Here is a 17,328-nt window from a genome sequence, read left to right as displayed (position 1 = left end):
GCACATGGCTGTAAGTTTATGTCAGGTAGGACAAGTTTTAGTTTTGGTGAAGCCCAATTTACTAATTTTGGATGTGAGGATGTAGTCAGCAGTGGACTGCTTGACTAGCATAAGTTGAATCCCCAGCAGTGCCATGAAAGAAAAGGTGTCGGGCCTAGTGGTAGAGTGCTTGCCTTGCATACATGAAGCCTTGGGGTTCGACTCCCCAGCACCACATATATAGAAAAAGCCAGAAGGTGGTGCGGTGGTTCAAGTGGTAGAGTGCTAGCCTTGAGCAAAAGGAAGCCAAGGACAATGCTCAGGCCCTGAGTGCAAGCCCCATGGCTGGCAAAACAGGAAGAAAGAAAGAAAGAAAGAAAGAAAGAAAGAAAGAAAGAAAGAAAGAAAGAAAGAAAGAAAGAAAGAAAGAAAGAAAGAAAGAAAGAAAGAAAGAAAGAGAGAGAGAGAGAGAGAGAGAGAGAAAGAAAGAAAGAAAGAAAGAAAGAAAGAAAGAAAGAAAGAAAGAAAGAAAGAAAGAAAGAAAGGAAAGAAAGAAAGAAAGAAAAGAAAGAAAGAGAGGGAGGGAGAGAGAGAGAGGGAGGGAGGGAGGGAGGGAGGGAGGGAGGGAAGAAAGAAATGTCTTTTATATTATGTGTGAGAAACTCTTGTATAAGATATACTCAAAGACATCCTGTATTCTCTCCTAAAGCTTCATAGTTTTGTTTTCATATTAAGGCATGTAGTCTATTTCAAAGTAACTTTTGTGCAAGTTGAAATGTAGGGGTCAAGATTCATGTTCTTTCCGTATGAATATCTAGCTCCTCTAGTATTACTTATTAAAGAGATTTTTCATTTCTACCTTGGACTCTACTTGCATTGTTGTCAAAAATCAAAAAGGCAATTACCTTCACTTATTTTTGATACTGTGTTCTAGTCTTTGGCCTGCTTATCTGTCCTGTCAGTTTATTAAAAGTTTACTGGGGTGGGGGGCAGGGAATATGGCTTAATGGTAGAGTGCTTGCTTTGCATGCATGAAGCCCTGGGTTCAGCACCACAGAAAAAGCCGGAAGTGGCACTATGGCTCAAGTGGTAGAGTGTTAGCCTTAAGCAAAAAGAAGCCAAAGAGTGCTCAGGCCCTTCAGTCCAAGCCCCTCGACTGGCATTATATATATGTATATATACATATTAATATACATATATATTGGATTGTGTGTGTGTGTATGTTTGTTTATATACTGGGCTTAATACTGGGCCTTTTTTTTTTCTAGTTAATTGGAATAAGAGTCTCAGACTTTGCTGCCTGAGCTGGCTTTGAACCATGATCCTCAAGTCTCAGCTTCTGAAATAGCTAGGGTTACAGGTGCGAACTTCTGGCATCCAGATCTGAATTTTTACTGAAGTGTGTTTTATTTCTCGGGTTTTAACTTGTGCCTTGCAAAATTATTTTAGGACTAAAGACACAGATCAAGTGAGGCTCCAGATTCACTTTTTCATGTAAGTTAAGTGAAAGCACAAGGTCCTGAATTCAAGCTCCTGGACCTGGGAAAGAAAAAAAAATCACTTAAAAATTATTTCTAGGGGCTGGGGATATAGCCTAGTGGCAAGAGTGCCTGCCTCGGATACACGAGGCCCTAGGTTCGATTCCCCAGCACCACATATACAGAAAAACGGCCAGAAGCGGCGCTGTGGCTCAAGTGGCAGAGTGCTAGCCTTGAGCGGGAAGAAGCCAGGGACAGTGCTCAGGCCCTGAGTCCAAGGCCCAGGACTGGCAAAAAAAAAAAAAAAAAAAAAAAAAATTATTTCTAAGTCAGGTGCTGGATGGAGGCTTGCACCTGTGATCCTAGCTACTCGAGAGACAGATCTGAAGATCATGGTTTGAGGCCAGCCCAAGAAGGACAGTCTTATCTCCAGTTAACCACCTAAAAGCTGCAAGAGAACCTGTAGCTCAAGTGATAAAAGTGCTAGCCTTGAGCAAAAAAATCTCAGGAACAGTGCCCAGGCCCTAAGTTCAAGCCCCAGTACCATCATACACACAAAAAATTATTTCCATTATACCAGTTAGTGTTCAGCAATCATAATTTGTTCTTTTGCTCACTCCTTGAGATAGAAATCTATATAACTGATTCTAATCTTCTCTTTTTCTAACATATGAGGTATATAAAGTACTACATAATAAAACATGGTAAATCTATACATTTCCTCCTTAATCAATGCTCTGGCTACATCCACACACATTACATTTTATCACCAACATGAAATATTTTTTAAATTCCTCATATTCTTCTTTGATCTAGTTACACAGAATTTTGTCACATAATTTACAAATAATTGGTGAGTTTATCCTTTCATCATCAATTTCTACATCTATTGTCAAGGAGTCTTTTGGAAGTTTTGAGAATATATCGCCTATTTTAGTAAACCATCCATTTGCACTTAAAATTATTCATTGTAGACTATGTTTTCTAAATATTGTCCAATGAGAACACCATGTTCAGTATTTTCATGCTTTACTCATTTGTTCTTTTTCTTTTTTTTTTTGCCAGTCCTGGGCCTTGAACTCAGGGCCTGAGCACTGTCCCTGGCTTCCTTTTGCTCAAGGCTAGCACTCTGCCACTTGAGCCACAGCGCCACTTCTGGCCATTTTCTATATATGTGGTGCTGGGGAATCGAACCCAGGGCTTCATGTATGTGAGGCATGCACTCTTGCCACTAGGCCATATTCCCAGCCCCTCATTTCTTCTATTTGTAGATTACCCAGAGAAATGCATTAAAATCTAAAATTATTTCTATTGATCCTATTATTCTATTTATCTTTTTCATTCTTCTACTATATCCTTCATGTATTTGGGGGTTTGGGTTTTAGGTACATGAATATTTAGGATTGTGTTCCCCTTATAGGATTATCATTTAATATTTAATTAGAGAGAGGGAGGTAGGTTTAGTGTGATTCCTAAGGGCCCCTGGATTTGGGGAATGATAAATGAACACTGGATTCAACTTTGTCAGTAGCTACGTTAGCCCTGACTTGAGAGCCACCCTATCCTTTGACACCACTGAAGACCATAGACAGCCTTATGTTAATATGAGGTTGTTCTATCTGCATATAAAACCTCTGGTTTCATGTAGGCATCCTTTCAATTATCTCAGCTACATCTTCTGAATAGCTTACTGTAATTTGGACATTGGCACTTTCTGGCCTCACCTTGCAGTTTCCATATGATGGGGATGGTTTTCCTACAAACCTCATGAACTAGCGACTCTTTACCACCTCTCTCAGCTTTCATCCAATTGAAGAGTTGGGACCATGCCCTGCTTTAGGCTCTGGCTTAAGAATGTTGTGGTTCCTTTGATCTTCAATCCACATCAACTTTCTCCAGATTATCAATAAGGCTGATTCGCTTTCTAACCATTCCTGCATTCTCTGGAGTAGCACTGTTAAAATTTTCCTCAAGAACTTTTCCTTTCCAGTTACAAGTTGGCTATCTGAAAGACAAGGCTGGCATAAGGCCTGTCTCTGCTTTCCAAATGCTTTCCTCAGCTTAATCACCACTGGTCTTTAATTTATAGTGAAAGGCTACTCTTTCATTCACTTAAACACTTAAGAGATCTGGTTATTACCTGGCCTGGTTTCAATATTGCTGTGTTGCAGGAACAGGAGGCCTTGGGGAGTAAGGGAGATGGAGAAATGGCTGGTTGACAAAGTATGCTGAAAGCACACACACTTTTAGTGATTGAGTAGAATATCATATGATTCATGGCACCCCAAAATGGTTACAAAGTAAAACAACTATCATTGATCTTAGGTTACCATGCCAGATATAAAAATGAGTAAGTTTGTACTATTGAGAGAAATATCAAAATGTGGTAGAGACGAAATGAAAACATGCCAGAAACAAACTTGCTCAAGATAAGGTTGGCACAGATTTTCCATTTGCAAAATAAAACACAATTATCTATGAATTGGGATAAACCACATCAGAATAAAATTATGTAGGCTGATATGGTAATGTTATGTTTCTGGCGATTAGTGTTTGCTAATGTATTTTTATGTAGTTATATCTTAAACTTACATTATTTTCAAGTGTATTTTAAAAAACACAAGGGCCTGGACACTGTCCTTGAACTTTTTGCTCAAGGTTAGCATTTTACCACTTGAGGCACAGCTCCACATATGGCTTTTTGCTAGTAAATTGAAGATAAGTCTTCCTGCCCAGGCTGGCTTTGAACTACAATCCCTAGATCTCAGACTCCTGAGTAATTTCCACTAATGTTAATATTTTAAACTGTATTTATCAAAATGAAAACCAACAAAACCCAATATTAACAAAGATTAAATAAACTCCAAACTTCAAATGTCACCAGTTTTTCCTTGTCTTTTTTCTGTTCTAGGCTTCAATCTATGATTTCACATTGCATTTATTTTTATTATTCCATTGCATACTTTCTTTTTTAACCTCAGGGCTTTGAGCTTGCTATGCAAGTGACATCCCCAGTCCTTTTTGCTTTTGTTATATTGTTGAATAGGATCTTGCTTTTTCCTTGGTGTGCGTAGAGGCAGTACTCTTTTTTTTAATATATATTTTTTATTATCAAACTGAATTACAGAGAGGTTACAGTTTCATACATTAGAGGCAGTACTCTTAAGAATGCTTCCTGATGGGCTGGGGATATGGCCTAGTGGCAAGAGTGCTTGCCTCGTATACATGAGGCCCTGGGTTCAATTCCCCAGCACCACATATACAGAAAATGGCCAGAAGTGGCGCTGTGGCTCAAGTGGCAGAGTGCTAGCCTTGAGCAAAAAGAAGTCAGGGACAGTGCTCAAGCCCTGAGTTCAAGCCCAGGACTGGCCAAAAAAAAAAAAAAAAAAAATGCTTCCTGCATGGCTGACAGGCTCATGCCACTGTATCCTCCTTTAAAAAAACAACACAAAACTGACTGAGATGGGGTCTAATAGACTGTTGGCTCAAGTTGGCTTCAAACTGCAATCTCCTGATCTCAGCCTCCCAAGCTGATAGAATTATAGGCAAGAGCAACCACCCTTACCCCACCATTCACTTTACTATTTCACTGATAAGTGCCAGCATTTGAGCTCAGGGCCTCATACTTGCTCAGCCTACTTGCTCAAAGGTGGAGCTCTGCGACTTGAGCCATGCTTGAGGTCTGTTACTTTGTTAATTGTTGATGGAGTCTCAGACTTTTCTACTTGAGGTGGTTTTGAACCTCAGTTTCAGTGCACTGGGTAGCTAGGATTATAGGTGTCAGACACCAGTGTCTGCCTTTATCTCTCCTTACCTGATGACTTCTGGGGGTTTTTTTGGGGGGGAGAGGGGGTACTAGTCCTGGGAAGGGGAGAAGAGGGAAGGACAGGAGAGGAGGAAAGGAAGGGAAGGGAAGATGGCAAGAAGGGAGAACAGGAGAGGAGAAGAGCAGGAGAAAAGGGGAGGGGAGAGAAAACTTAGAAAATTCACATAATATTCCATGAGAGTTCAGAAGGTTGTGAGGTACAGTAGAAGAGAAAGGATTTTCAAAAAGGTGCAAGGTCTTAGGCCACCTGACCCTGTCCCCTTTCTGCATTGCCCTCCACTCCATCTTTTTCATTGCTCCAGCAACACCAGCACCTTTCAGGTCTCAGCCCTGAGGGCCTCCTTTCTCACTTAACCACCTGGCATTCTCTTTCTTGCCAAGTAATACAAACGATTCCTTTCCTTCTTTATACTTTAAATGAAATCACTCACTTGGAGAGGGCTTTTCCTAACAACACTGCTTACAGTTAAATACTGCCAGGTCTTCTCTTAGTCTGAGCTTTCTTTGATTTTGGGTGTTGGGGCTAAGTACTTAAAAACTCAGCTTCTTCACCTGTTAAGAGTGAAATACTAGTAGCTGTCTATGATTCTAGTAGTGTCTATTCTAATAGTGGGAAAATTAGGAAGATTAAAGGAAAAGCATTTAGAATTCAAGCACACAGTAATACTCAACAGGGATTAGCTATTATTTCCTCCACAGCATTGATCACCTAGTGACAGTCTTTTACATCTTTATGTTTTTACCACTTACACGCACTCTTCTGTTTTGTTCATAATGCCAGGCATATATTATGAGAATAAACCAAGGGTGAAAGTATTTTCTGAACATGGAATTATAGTATTCTCCCCCTATCCATGCTCCAAATCCTCCAGCAGATGCCAAAACCACAGATTGGACCAGACACTATGTACTAAGCAGCCAGCAGGTGTCCAACATATATGAGCATGCTGGGAAAGGCTGATGCATATCCCAGGAGGACAGAGCAGGCGGCAGGAGATTTTATCACATTACTTAGAAAGCTGAACCATTTAAAACTTACATTTATTTCTGAAAACTTCAATGTAATATTTCCAGACCATGGGTAACTAAAACCATGGAAAGTGAATCTATAACATGGGGAGGAGGGTACTACTACATCTCGGATGGGAGTGGGGGTGGGAGATGGCCATGACACATGACAACACTCTTAAACCAACAAAGCCTCTTTCGTGGTCCTGAACCATATCCCCTAACTCCCTACCAGATCCTTCCTTCACTCCTTCCAGCAGTGTCAGAGCTGCACTGTTGCCTGCAAGCTCATTCACCTTGTTCTCCCTACTCCACAATTAATCTCTTCTACAACTAATTCTGTATTGTAACTGCCTCTGTGCAGACACAAACTAACGCAATTAGGATGTCCAGAAGGAAACCCTAAGGTAAGAATTGAATGACCAAGTGATTTATTAAGGTAGTATTCTCAAGAAAAAATGGTAAGGGAAAGAAACAGGTCAAGGAACGAGAACAAGCCAAGCAATAGTAGAGTATCAGGAAAAATCCCTGTCTAACTTTATACAGAAGCTGGCCATACCAGGGCTAGAAGTCACCACTGTTCCCTCCATCATCTTAAGTTACATTCACTATATGGGCCAACCAGGCACACCAAATAGGACTTTACAATGCACACCAGAAAATGATATGTATATTTCTTAGGCTGTTCTCTATTGTTATAACAGAATTGAGACTGGATGATTCATAGAGGGGTATAACATGGTGGAAAAGCAAAAGGGAAAGCAGATGCTTGCAAATTTGGACAGTAGGGGTAGATTCACCTTATAGGGACTGGATCTCAGTAACTGAGACCCTGTGAGAGCAAAATGCCACTCAAGACAGACAGGTAGGGGCTGGGAATACGGCCTAGTGGCAAGAGTGCTTGCTTCGTATACATGAAGCCCTAGGTTCAATTCCTCAGCACCACATAAATAGAAAAGGCCAGATGTGGCACTGTGGCTCAAGTTGGCAGAGTGCTAGCCTTGAGCAAAAAGAGGCCAAGGACAGTGCTCAGGCCCCGAGTTCAAGGCCCCAGGGCTGCAAAAAAGAAAGACATGTATTAGTCCATTAACAAGGGCTATCTGACCGTGGCCCAAACACGGCCTCACTTCCCAACACTGCAATACTGACAATCAACTCAACATGTGTATTGGGAAAGAAAAGCTACTAAACACAGAAACACAGACTCTGCAATATAATAGCTTGATAATAGTGCACATACAATCCAATACTATACCTGTACCTAGCAAATTTGTGCTGAATGTACAGTATTGTAAAATGGCTGAAAATCATTGCCATCCTATAAAATTACAGCCTGTCTAGTTTTGTTTGTTGTTTGTTTTTGCCAGTCCTGGGGCTAGGACTCAGGGACTGAGCACTGTCCCTGGCTTCTTTTTGCTCAAGGCTAGTACTCTATTCTTTGAGCCACAGTGTCACTTCTGGCTTTTTCTGTGTATGTGGTGCTGAGGAATCAAACCCAGGGCTTGTCATGTTAAGCAAGTACTTTACCACTAAGCGACATTCCCAGCCTGCATGTTCAATTTTTATGTAAACTTTTTCCACAAAAGTTTGTCCCCAAATATGTACAAAGTGCCCATCCGGCTTCTATTTTCAGTCTTCTCAGTTCCATTCTTTTTCCAATGCAGAAGCCTTATTTCTTTTGCTCAACAATGCCTACTGTTATTTTTCCATAAATATAACTATTTTGAACCAGTTAATGAAAAGGATAGAAAGCTAGGCCTAGAACATGGCCAAATCTGCAATCCAGCATCCTAACATTGTTCAAAGAGCAAAAAGCTTCCTTTTGACTAGGCAATCATCAGGCTAAAATCTAGAAAAGCAGACCAGGTTGACTTCTTGTTCCTTTGTCTTAGAAGCACAAAATAAAACTTAAGAATACACTGGGGCGGGGGGGGGGGGGGGGCTGGGAATATGGCCTATTGGCAAGAGTGCTTGCCTCTTGCCTCATATACATGAAGCCCTGGGTTCAATTCCCCAGCACCACATATATAGAAAATGGCCAGAAGTGGCCCTGTGGCTTAAGTGGCAGAGTGCTAGGCCTCAAGCAAAAAAAAAAAAGCCAGGGACAGTGCTCAGGCCCTGAGTCCAAGGCCCAGGACTCCCCTCCCCGCCTCCAAAAAGTAAGAAGCTAGTAGGGTAGATGTACTCAGCACACTACTACCTTATGGACTGGGGGGGAGGGGGGGGAGTGCCCAGGCTAGCTTCAAACCGTGATCTTCCCAAGTTGCTAGGATTATATGCTTGAGGCATAACGCTCATCTAGTGTACTGAATTTTTTTAAAGTATTATTATAAAGGTGATATACAGAGGGGTTAGTTACATTTCCTTTGGACAATGCCACTCAGTGATTTTGATGGCCTTTAAAAAAATGCATTGCTTGCTTTTTTGCTTTATTGAATATAATCTAGTCTTGAGGCTTAAGATCATATTTATATTTGTGATGTTTACCCTTTTTTAGCTAGCAGACTTTTTAAAAAGCTTTTAAACTTTTTATTGTATCACAATACATATAAAATTTAATGTTATTTTAAGTGTCCAATTTAGTGGTATTAAATATATTCACAGCTGTGGAGCCATGACTGCTATCCATTTATAGAACTTTTTAATGATCCTTAATTAAACTCCATACTTATATTTACTAACTCCTAGAACTCCCAAATGATGCTTTTGTACTTATATACTGCCATCAGTGAACATTTTTTTTTTTTGTACTGATCCTGGAGCTTGAACTCAGGGCCCAGGCACTGTGCCTGAGCTTTTTTGCTCAAGCCTAGTGCATTTTCTTTTGAGCCACAGCTCTGCTTCCAGCTTTTGTGTTTGTGCATGTTTGTGTATACTGTATATGTATACAATTGGGGATAAAAATCTCACACTTTCCTTCCCAGGCTGGCATCAGATTGAAGCCTCTTGAGTAGGTAGGTTTACAGGCACGAGGCCAGTGGTGCCCAAGCCATTTTAAAATCTGTGACATTGGGTGGCCTCAAACATTGACTTTGTTCATGCGGTTCTCTCCATTTAGAATGCCTTTCCTACTGACCCTTCCAATCTCCATAAATACCTACTGAAATCCTTCAAGGTCCCTTTTATATTCTAACTTCTTCATGAAGACTTCTTTTTTTTTTTTTTTTTTTTTTTTTTTTTTTTTTTTTTGCCAGTCCTGGGCCTTGGACTCAGGGCCTGAGCACTGTCCCTGGCTTCTTTTTGCTCAAGGCTAGCACTCTGCCACTTGAGCCACAGCGCTGCTTCTGGCCGTTTTCTGTGTATGTGGTGCTGGGGAATCGAACCTAGGGCCTCATGTATCCGAGGCAGGCACTCTTGCCACTAGGCTATATCCCCAGCCCTCATGAAGACTTCTTGACCACCTTAGATTGTAACCAGTTTGCTTCTCCTTTGACTTAATACTATAGCTTTTGGGTAAACTAGTCATAGTAGAAATTTTATACTGTAGTTACTTACATTGCTTTGAAATCAAACTAAAAGCTCTTTAAAAAACAGGAATTAAACTGTATTATATTGTTCAATCATTTGCTTACTCATTTATTCAAACAATACTGTACCTCATGCCCAACAAATGTTTGCTAAAGAATTTCAATTTTCTAAGCTATTGGGTTTTGAGCAGTGAGCTAATAAACTCAATCACTTGTTTGAACTTTTGTTGAAGATAGTAATCATCAGTAGACAAATGACTGATTTTAACCAAATTAATTACCATATTAGCAAAGTATATTTCTGAGTTGTCATTCTTATTTTGTCAGCTTGTAAATGTAACTTGCAATCAAACCCCAACGATTCTAAAAAAAAAAAAAAGGAAAAAAAAAAAACAAAAACCAAACCAGCACTACTCTCAAGTAGTCATCATGGTTCACAATCCCCCTAGGGTAAGACTGCAGTTATCGTTCTCCTTAGCTCACTGTATTCTTAGTTACACCCAAAAGCCAGAAGGCAGTGGCTCAATCCTGTAATCCTAGCTACTCAGTGATATGAAAGTGGAGGACAGAAAAGGAATAGGCAGGACTAGATCATCAACTAGTGAGGACTGTTTATTAAGGAACAGCCAGGGGCACAGACCTTCCTGCCTGTTTGGAAATTGTGCATGGGGGTGAATTTTGGGATCAGGCTTATATGGAGTCTGAGCAAGGAGGCAGAGGTTAATGAAGGAGCCACTAGATCTAGCAAGTTGGGGTTTTTCCCATTGGCCCACAAAGGGACAAAGGGTTGTCTACAGCTGGGCTTAAGTGAGATGTCCAGTCTGCATATCAAAGCAGGTTCCCAAGTTAAGGTTCAGCCAGGTGTCTGTATGGGCCTGAGGCAATAGGGTGGAGGTCAATCCTTTACTCAGGAGGCTAAGATCTGAGGATTAAGGTTTGAAGCCAGAAGTCAGCCCCAGCAGAAAATTCTTAAGACTCATCTCTTATCAACAAAATGCCGGAAATGAAGCTGTGGCTGAAGTGGCAGAGTGCTAGATGTTAACTAAAAAGTTCAGGGACAGTGCCCAGGCCCTGAGTTCAAGCCCCAAGACAAACGCACACGCACATGCGCACACATAATGTCAATGAAGAAACAAGGTATAGTGGAAACCTGGTTGAATTCATCAGGGACATAAAGAACTGGTTAATAAAAAAGTCCTCACATTTGTGCTTCTTTTTTCCATAATATTCCAACCAAGAATTACCACGTGGCTTCTCATTGGCCAAGTCTCTCCAGGGAAATAGGCAAGGGAGAAAACAGCTACTCAGAGAAGTTTCCTTTTAGCAGAGGGCCACCACACTCCATCCTAGACGCGGCATCAAACCGTTTCTCATTTCAACAGAGACCTACATTTAAATCTGGGTAAAAATAACAAATGCTGGGCGCTGGTGACTCATGTCTATAATCCTAGCTACTCAGGAGGTTGAGATTTGAGAATTATGGTTCTAAACCAGCCTGGCAGGAAAGTCCCTGAGACTCTTAGCTCCAATTAACCATCAAAAAGCAGGAAATGGTGTTGTGGTTCAAGTGGTAGAGGGCTAACCTTGAGCAACAATGCTCAGGGACAGCGCCCAGGTTCTGAGATCAAGCCCCAGGAAGAGCACACAGGCACAGGCACGCGCACGCGCACACCTACAGTGGTTCGCATACAATCCACACTACCCGCCACTACCACCTCCTTTCCTACGACCCTGTGAAGTAGGTGCCCGAGCGGAGGGGAAGCTGGGCTCCGCGAGCTGCAGGCCCATGAGCCACACAGCCCCGGGCCTTCAACCTCCGGGGCCCCTGAGGTCCAGGACTCGGCCCCCACCTCCCCAGACAACCCACCCGCTTGCATTCCAGGGCCGCAGCCGCCTTCCAGCCGCGCCCGGGAGCCCTTCCACCAGCTAAGCCACCGACCGCTCTGGATCCCCGGAAGCGCAGAGCTGAAAGAGCTGGAGAGCGAGGCCACTGAAATCCTCTTCATCCCCGAGGCTAGTCACCCCGGAGCCGTCACCAGCGCCGCGTGGCCGAGTCCGGCCGCCGCCGGCCCACCAGCACTCGACCACCAACCGCGGCTCCCACGGACCGGCGGACCAGCCTCTTCCTCCACCTTCCCCCGCTCTCCCTCCCCCCATCACAAGCCGCTCTAGCCGCGGAGCTCGCGGTTTCGCTGCTCCCACGTGACGTCATCGCTCGGCGCCGCGGCGCAGTGGCGGGTACGCGCAACCGAAAAAATGTCTCCGACGCCGCCGCTCTTCAGTTTGCCAGAAGCGCGGACGCGTTTTACGGTGAGTTGGAGGCGGGAGCGTACGGGCCTAATCCAGCGCTTCTCTTCCCTTCCTCTCCCTGAAATCCCTCGAATTTTTCCTCCCGACGGTCAAGCGGAACTGAGGGGTTCCCGCTGCCTCGTTCGCTCCTGGCCCCCGCGGGGGCCGCGCGGCACGGAAGGCGCCCTACCTGTCTCCACTGCGAGTCCTTCGCCGCCCGCTGGCGAGTCCTGGAACCCGGCGTGCGAGGCCTTTCATAGCTCGGGAGGAGAGTTCGGGACCGACAGCCTCCGCTCAGGTCCAGCCCCTGGCTTCGCTCTGCGGGGCTCGTCTTTCCTGACCTCCGCTCAGGTCCAGCCGGGCTCCTCTCTACCGGCTCAAGGTCCTGCTCCGCCTCCTAAGCTGCCAGGTGGTGGTCTTTCTGCAGCCCATCGACCCCCCCTTTAAACCCTCGGTGTCTCGTCCTAAGAGATGGATAAGGAGCACCTGAGCAATTACAGGCAACCCGATCACCTTGGAAAAGATGACCAGCTGCTATTTTGTTCTTGACGAATGAGTAACGGTTGTTTGAACACTGGAGGGCACATTCCATAGTAATTTGGTCACCTAGAATAACGCTAAAATGGCTGTCTCATCATTCGTGATACAGCAGATAGAAAATGAGACAACCTTCTCCCCAACCAAAGTTAAGTGACTTACTTCGCTGTTTTTTGACGCTAGAAACAACGTTCTTTTTATATTACCCAACACAGACGCATACATAATGAACTGTTACAAGCAATTTGGTTGTCTCTACCATTGCACCAACATTTCATGCTTGTCTGAACTAGACAAATGTACTTAGATAACTGTACTTAGAATGAAAATTCTAGGAACGACAAATGTTTGTAGTCAGTGGTGATATTTGTGGGGTTCCTCACCACTACCACACAATGAAGTTTTAATTATATCTTACTTTTGTCATAAGAATCGTTTTCTTCCATCACAGTGACACTAAAAGAGATTTTTTCCCCTCAGTTTACTCAATCAAATCTAGAGCCTCTTGTGTACTAAGCCTCTTGCCCCAAAAGGGATCATTTAATTAGAGATCCTCTAGTTTATTGCTTCTCAAGCTTCAGCATGCAGTGGTATCACCTGGAGATCTTGTTAGAAGATTCTAGACTAAGTCTAGAGTGACAGCCAGAGGTTATGCAGGTATAACAAGCTCCCAAGTGATGTTTCTACTGCTGATAGAAGGATCAACAGCCCTTGTATTATTATTATTATAAAGGTAATGTACAGAGGGGTTATAGTTTCATATGTGAGGTAATAAATACGTTTTTTTTTTATAAAAATGTAATTCTTGGGCTGGGATGTAGCTTAGCAGTAGAGTGCTTGCTTAGCCTTCATGAAGCTCTGGGTTCGATTCCTCAGTACCAGGTAAACAGCAAAGTTAGAAATGGTGCTGTGGCTCAAGTGGTAGATCACTAGCCTTTAGCAAAAAGAGCTCAGGGACAGTTCCCAGGCATCTGGGTTCAAGTCCCATGACTGGCCAAAAATAATAATAATTTTTTAATTTTTTTGTGATTACGTGGTACCAAGGAGTCAAACCCAGGGTCTCATGCATGCTAGGCAAACATTCTATCACAAGCCACATTCCTTGAATGTATTTCTTTTTGGACAGTGTCACCCCTTTGTTCTCAGTTTTTCTCTCCTGTCTCCACCCACAAGTTGTGTAGTTCATTTTCAATATAGTGTCTAGTGAGTACCGCTCCTACATTTCTTCACCCTCCATTTCTGTGCCCTCAACAACCCTCTTATTTAACGGATGAAGAGAGATCAGGCTCTCATGGAAAATCCTGGAGTGGGCATTCACAGTGTAGATCTAACTTCTTTATGAGGCAACATGATGACTATACAGATAAGTAAGTTTATAAAGAATGAATGACTTTGCTCAATTTTTGTGCTTATGACTGGTTTTAATCAGCAGATATTCATTCATTGCTTACTATTTGTTACAGACTGCTAAACAAGGTAACTGCAAGGAGTATGACTTCAAATGGCTGTAGAAAAGTAAATAGAAATTGGATAAACAGATGGGAAGAACAATATGAATATGAGCATGATAGGATATGGTGAAAAATGGCCAGGCTTCATTGGAGATATAGGTTAGAGAATAATAGCATATGAATAAGGTTGAATAGATTCAGTGAGATAACATCCAAGATCATAGGGGAGCTATAAAATTTCAGAACCAAGGAGTGTAAATTATGAGACATATGAAAGTGTTCTTTTCCTGCTATGTTGGTTCTGGAACTTGAACTAAGTGTCTTATTCTTTTTGGCTTTTCCACTCAGAGTTAGTGCTCTACTATTTGAGCCACAACTTCATTTTGTCATTTTGCTGGTTAACTGAACGTAAAAGAGTCTGGCCTGCTTCATACTGGGATCCTCAGATCTCAGCCTCCTGAGTAGCTTGGATTATGGGTTTGACACACCAACATCCAGTTGAAGATTTTTAAAAGTAAAATAAAACACTAGGGTGGATATGATATTTAAAAGGATGGTGCAAGGGAAAACCTGAAACTCTTCCTTGACTTAAAGTGATGAGAATCTGTATCCTTATTTGGCATTTGAAATAAGTATTTCTTAATTGGAAAGAATTATTGAAGAATAGTTTATTTTTCAGTAAACAATAAACAAGATCGCTCCAACTGGCCATTTTTACTTTTATAGAAATCTACCAGAGAGGCCTTAAACAACAAAAATATCAAGCCATTGTTGAATACCTTCACCCAGTTACCTGGCAGGTAAGATACTCATCTGTGAAAAGTACTTGCCTAAATATTTATATGCTTATACTGAGCTGTTTAAGAAAATGACATATCTTTTGTTTTTAATAGTGAAAATGAAAAAAAATGTACCCTTGACCAAGCTTTCAGAGGTGTTCTAGAAGAAGAAATTGTAAGTATATTTTTTAATTTTGCTGGCACATTATCTATTATTACATAATGGCTTTTATTTGTACAATGCATATTTAAAGTTGACTTTTTTTTTACTAGCAGGAGCTGATTGCCTTGTGAAAGCTGACTTGATCTGCAGTATAATAATTAGATCATAATTAAGCAGAGGTGCAGTGTAAGCATTTGGTTCTAAGAAAAATTAACATGTAATGTTAATAAGCAGAAACTAGAGAGGCTGAAGGTGAATCTCTCTCTTTGCTGTACAAAGAGTTGCGTATCCTGTACTGACATAAAAGACTGAATCAAAGGATTTTCAACTTAGGAACTAGAACGCCATTCCTTCCTTTTCCTGTAGCATCTTCCTTTCCTCATCAGTAAGGACTCTAGCCTTGGTAGAGAAATTTCGCCTAATGATGAAGAACCTGAAATTTATTTGCCCTGAGTAGGATGCCTGAATGAAAGGACATTTTTCAACAGCTTACTTCTTTATCACATTGGTTGAGTTTCAAAGAGCTAGATTCTCTTCTAATAGTCATAATACTTTCTTTTTTTTTTCAGCCTTAGTAACTTTTCCATTGTGAAGGAAATGCCATTCTTTTAATACAAAACAACATAATGAATGCTTATAATGGTGAAGCACTAGCTCCCTCCTATAAGATACTTTTTCAAATATATAAATTGATGCATCAGTGTTAATGTTAGTATTCAGATCCTACTTTGCCTTGAGCTTTTGATTGAATATTTATAGCCTCAACACTTTGCTTATGGACTTAGGCTTGCTAATATGTCCATTTTCCTGAGACCATTGGATTTTAGTTGAATCACATGCTTATTGATATATTTCTACATATATTCATTTTACATTTTTATTTTAGAAGAAAATTGCGTCTATTAAAAAAATCTCTTTATTCCATGTGTGACAATCTAATGTCAGCATGTTTTGATTGTTACCAAGTTAGTCTGAACGCTTCTAAATTAAGTTATTTCTCTTCTGTTGGTAGATAAATCATTCGTCATGTGAAAATGTCTTAGCTATTATTTCTCTTGCCATTGGGGGAGTAACTGAAGGTAAGTGGTTTTGTTTCAGTTTTTAAAGTTATCTTGGACAGGGCATGTTATATTTAAAACTTCTCCCTACACCTCTTTGGGTTTTGTTCTTGATATTTTATTATCTTTTTCTGTATAAAATGCTGCAGATCAAATCCATGGCTTCACACATGCTAAGTCAAGTGTTCTGTCATTGAGCCATGTCCCATTTAACCCCTTCTTTATTCTTTCTTCATTTATTTGTTTTTCTGGGGTGATGTACAGAGGGGTTAGTTATATAAGTCAGGTAAAGAGTACATTTCTTTTTGGACAATGTTGCCCCTTCCCCTCGTGCTCTCCCAGTTTTTTGCCCCATCCCCCCACACAAGTTGTATTGCCCTTGTTTGTTCTTAAATTCAGCTGGCTCCCACCTTTGCCAAGCATTTAGCTCACCAAATTAGTTCACTCTTATTTCTCATCTGTTATACATTACCTATTTTGGCACTTTCTTTATTCTCCAGTTGTATCATTCTCTCACTAAATATTTGAGCATCTAGTATTCTTTCTCTTAGTCATAGTACCAGTGCCTGGTAATGAGCTAAGATTTAATAGTGAATAAATTAGATTCACTTATGCAGAGGTAATCCTTGCTATTCAGTGAGGAGACCTGAGAATCACAATTTGAAGCCAGCTTGTCCAGGAAAGTCCATGAGACTCATCTCCAATTAACCACCAAAAAGTTGGAGGTGGAGCTGGGGTATCAATTGGTAGGGTGCTAACCTTAAGCACAAAAGCTCAAGAATAGTTCCTAGGCCCTGAATTCAAGCCCCAGGATAGGCATACACACACAATAATGGTATCATTATGAGGCAAGCACTCTTGCCACTAGGCCATATCCCCAGCCCCTAATGGTATCATTATGCTTATTGAGTGCACATATCAGAAATTACTTAAGTGTGTCCCATTTGGGGATTTTTAGGTTGCTTTTATTTCTTTCTAAAACGTGATGTGTGACAGTATACCTCGTAAGTTATTCTTTAAAACTATTTTTCTTAAGCTGTTTTATTCTACAGTTTAAACTTTTAAATTCACTGTGTTCTACCTGAAGGTATTTGTACTGCATCTACACCTTTCGTGTTGTTGGGAGATGTTTTGGATTGTCTTCCTTTGGACCAGTGTGACACAATATTCACTTTTGTGGAAAAGAATGTTGCTACTTGGAAATCTGTAAGTGCTTTAGTTTATTTTCCTGCCATCATTATTTCTGTGTAGCTCTAGAGTTCCGAGGCTAGTGGGTGGGGCGTGGAGGGGCGG

General features: G+C 41.5%; 1 protein-coding gene across 2 annotated transcripts in view; it reads left to right on the top strand.

Annotated features, from left to right (window-relative positions):
- The first annotated feature begins 11,915 nt into the window (after positions 1–11,915).
- Positions 11,916–17,328, top strand: part of Thoc1 (THO complex 1) — a 46,925-nt gene continuing 41,512 nt past the window's right edge. For both annotated transcript variants that reach the window (XM_048363756.1, XM_048363755.1), the window contains exons 1-5: positions 11,916–12,068; positions 14,762–14,835; positions 14,929–14,989; positions 15,990–16,056; positions 17,123–17,241. In XM_048363756.1, the coding sequence (XP_048219713.1) occupies positions 12,015–12,068; positions 14,762–14,835; positions 14,929–14,989; positions 15,990–16,056; positions 17,123–17,241 (375 nt within the window). In that variant the 5' untranslated portion in view covers positions 11,916–12,014. The remainder of the gene's footprint in view (positions 12,069–14,761; positions 14,836–14,928; positions 14,990–15,989; positions 16,057–17,122; positions 17,242–17,328) is intronic.

This window comes from Perognathus longimembris, chromosome 15 (assembly GCF_023159225.1).
Source record: "Perognathus longimembris pacificus isolate PPM17 chromosome 15, ASM2315922v1, whole genome shotgun sequence".
NCBI classification, from domain to species: domain Eukaryota; kingdom Metazoa; phylum Chordata; class Mammalia; order Rodentia; family Heteromyidae; genus Perognathus; species Perognathus longimembris.
The sequence above is the reverse complement of the archived record's forward strand: the minus strand, read 5'-3'. Positions and strand labels throughout refer to the sequence as shown.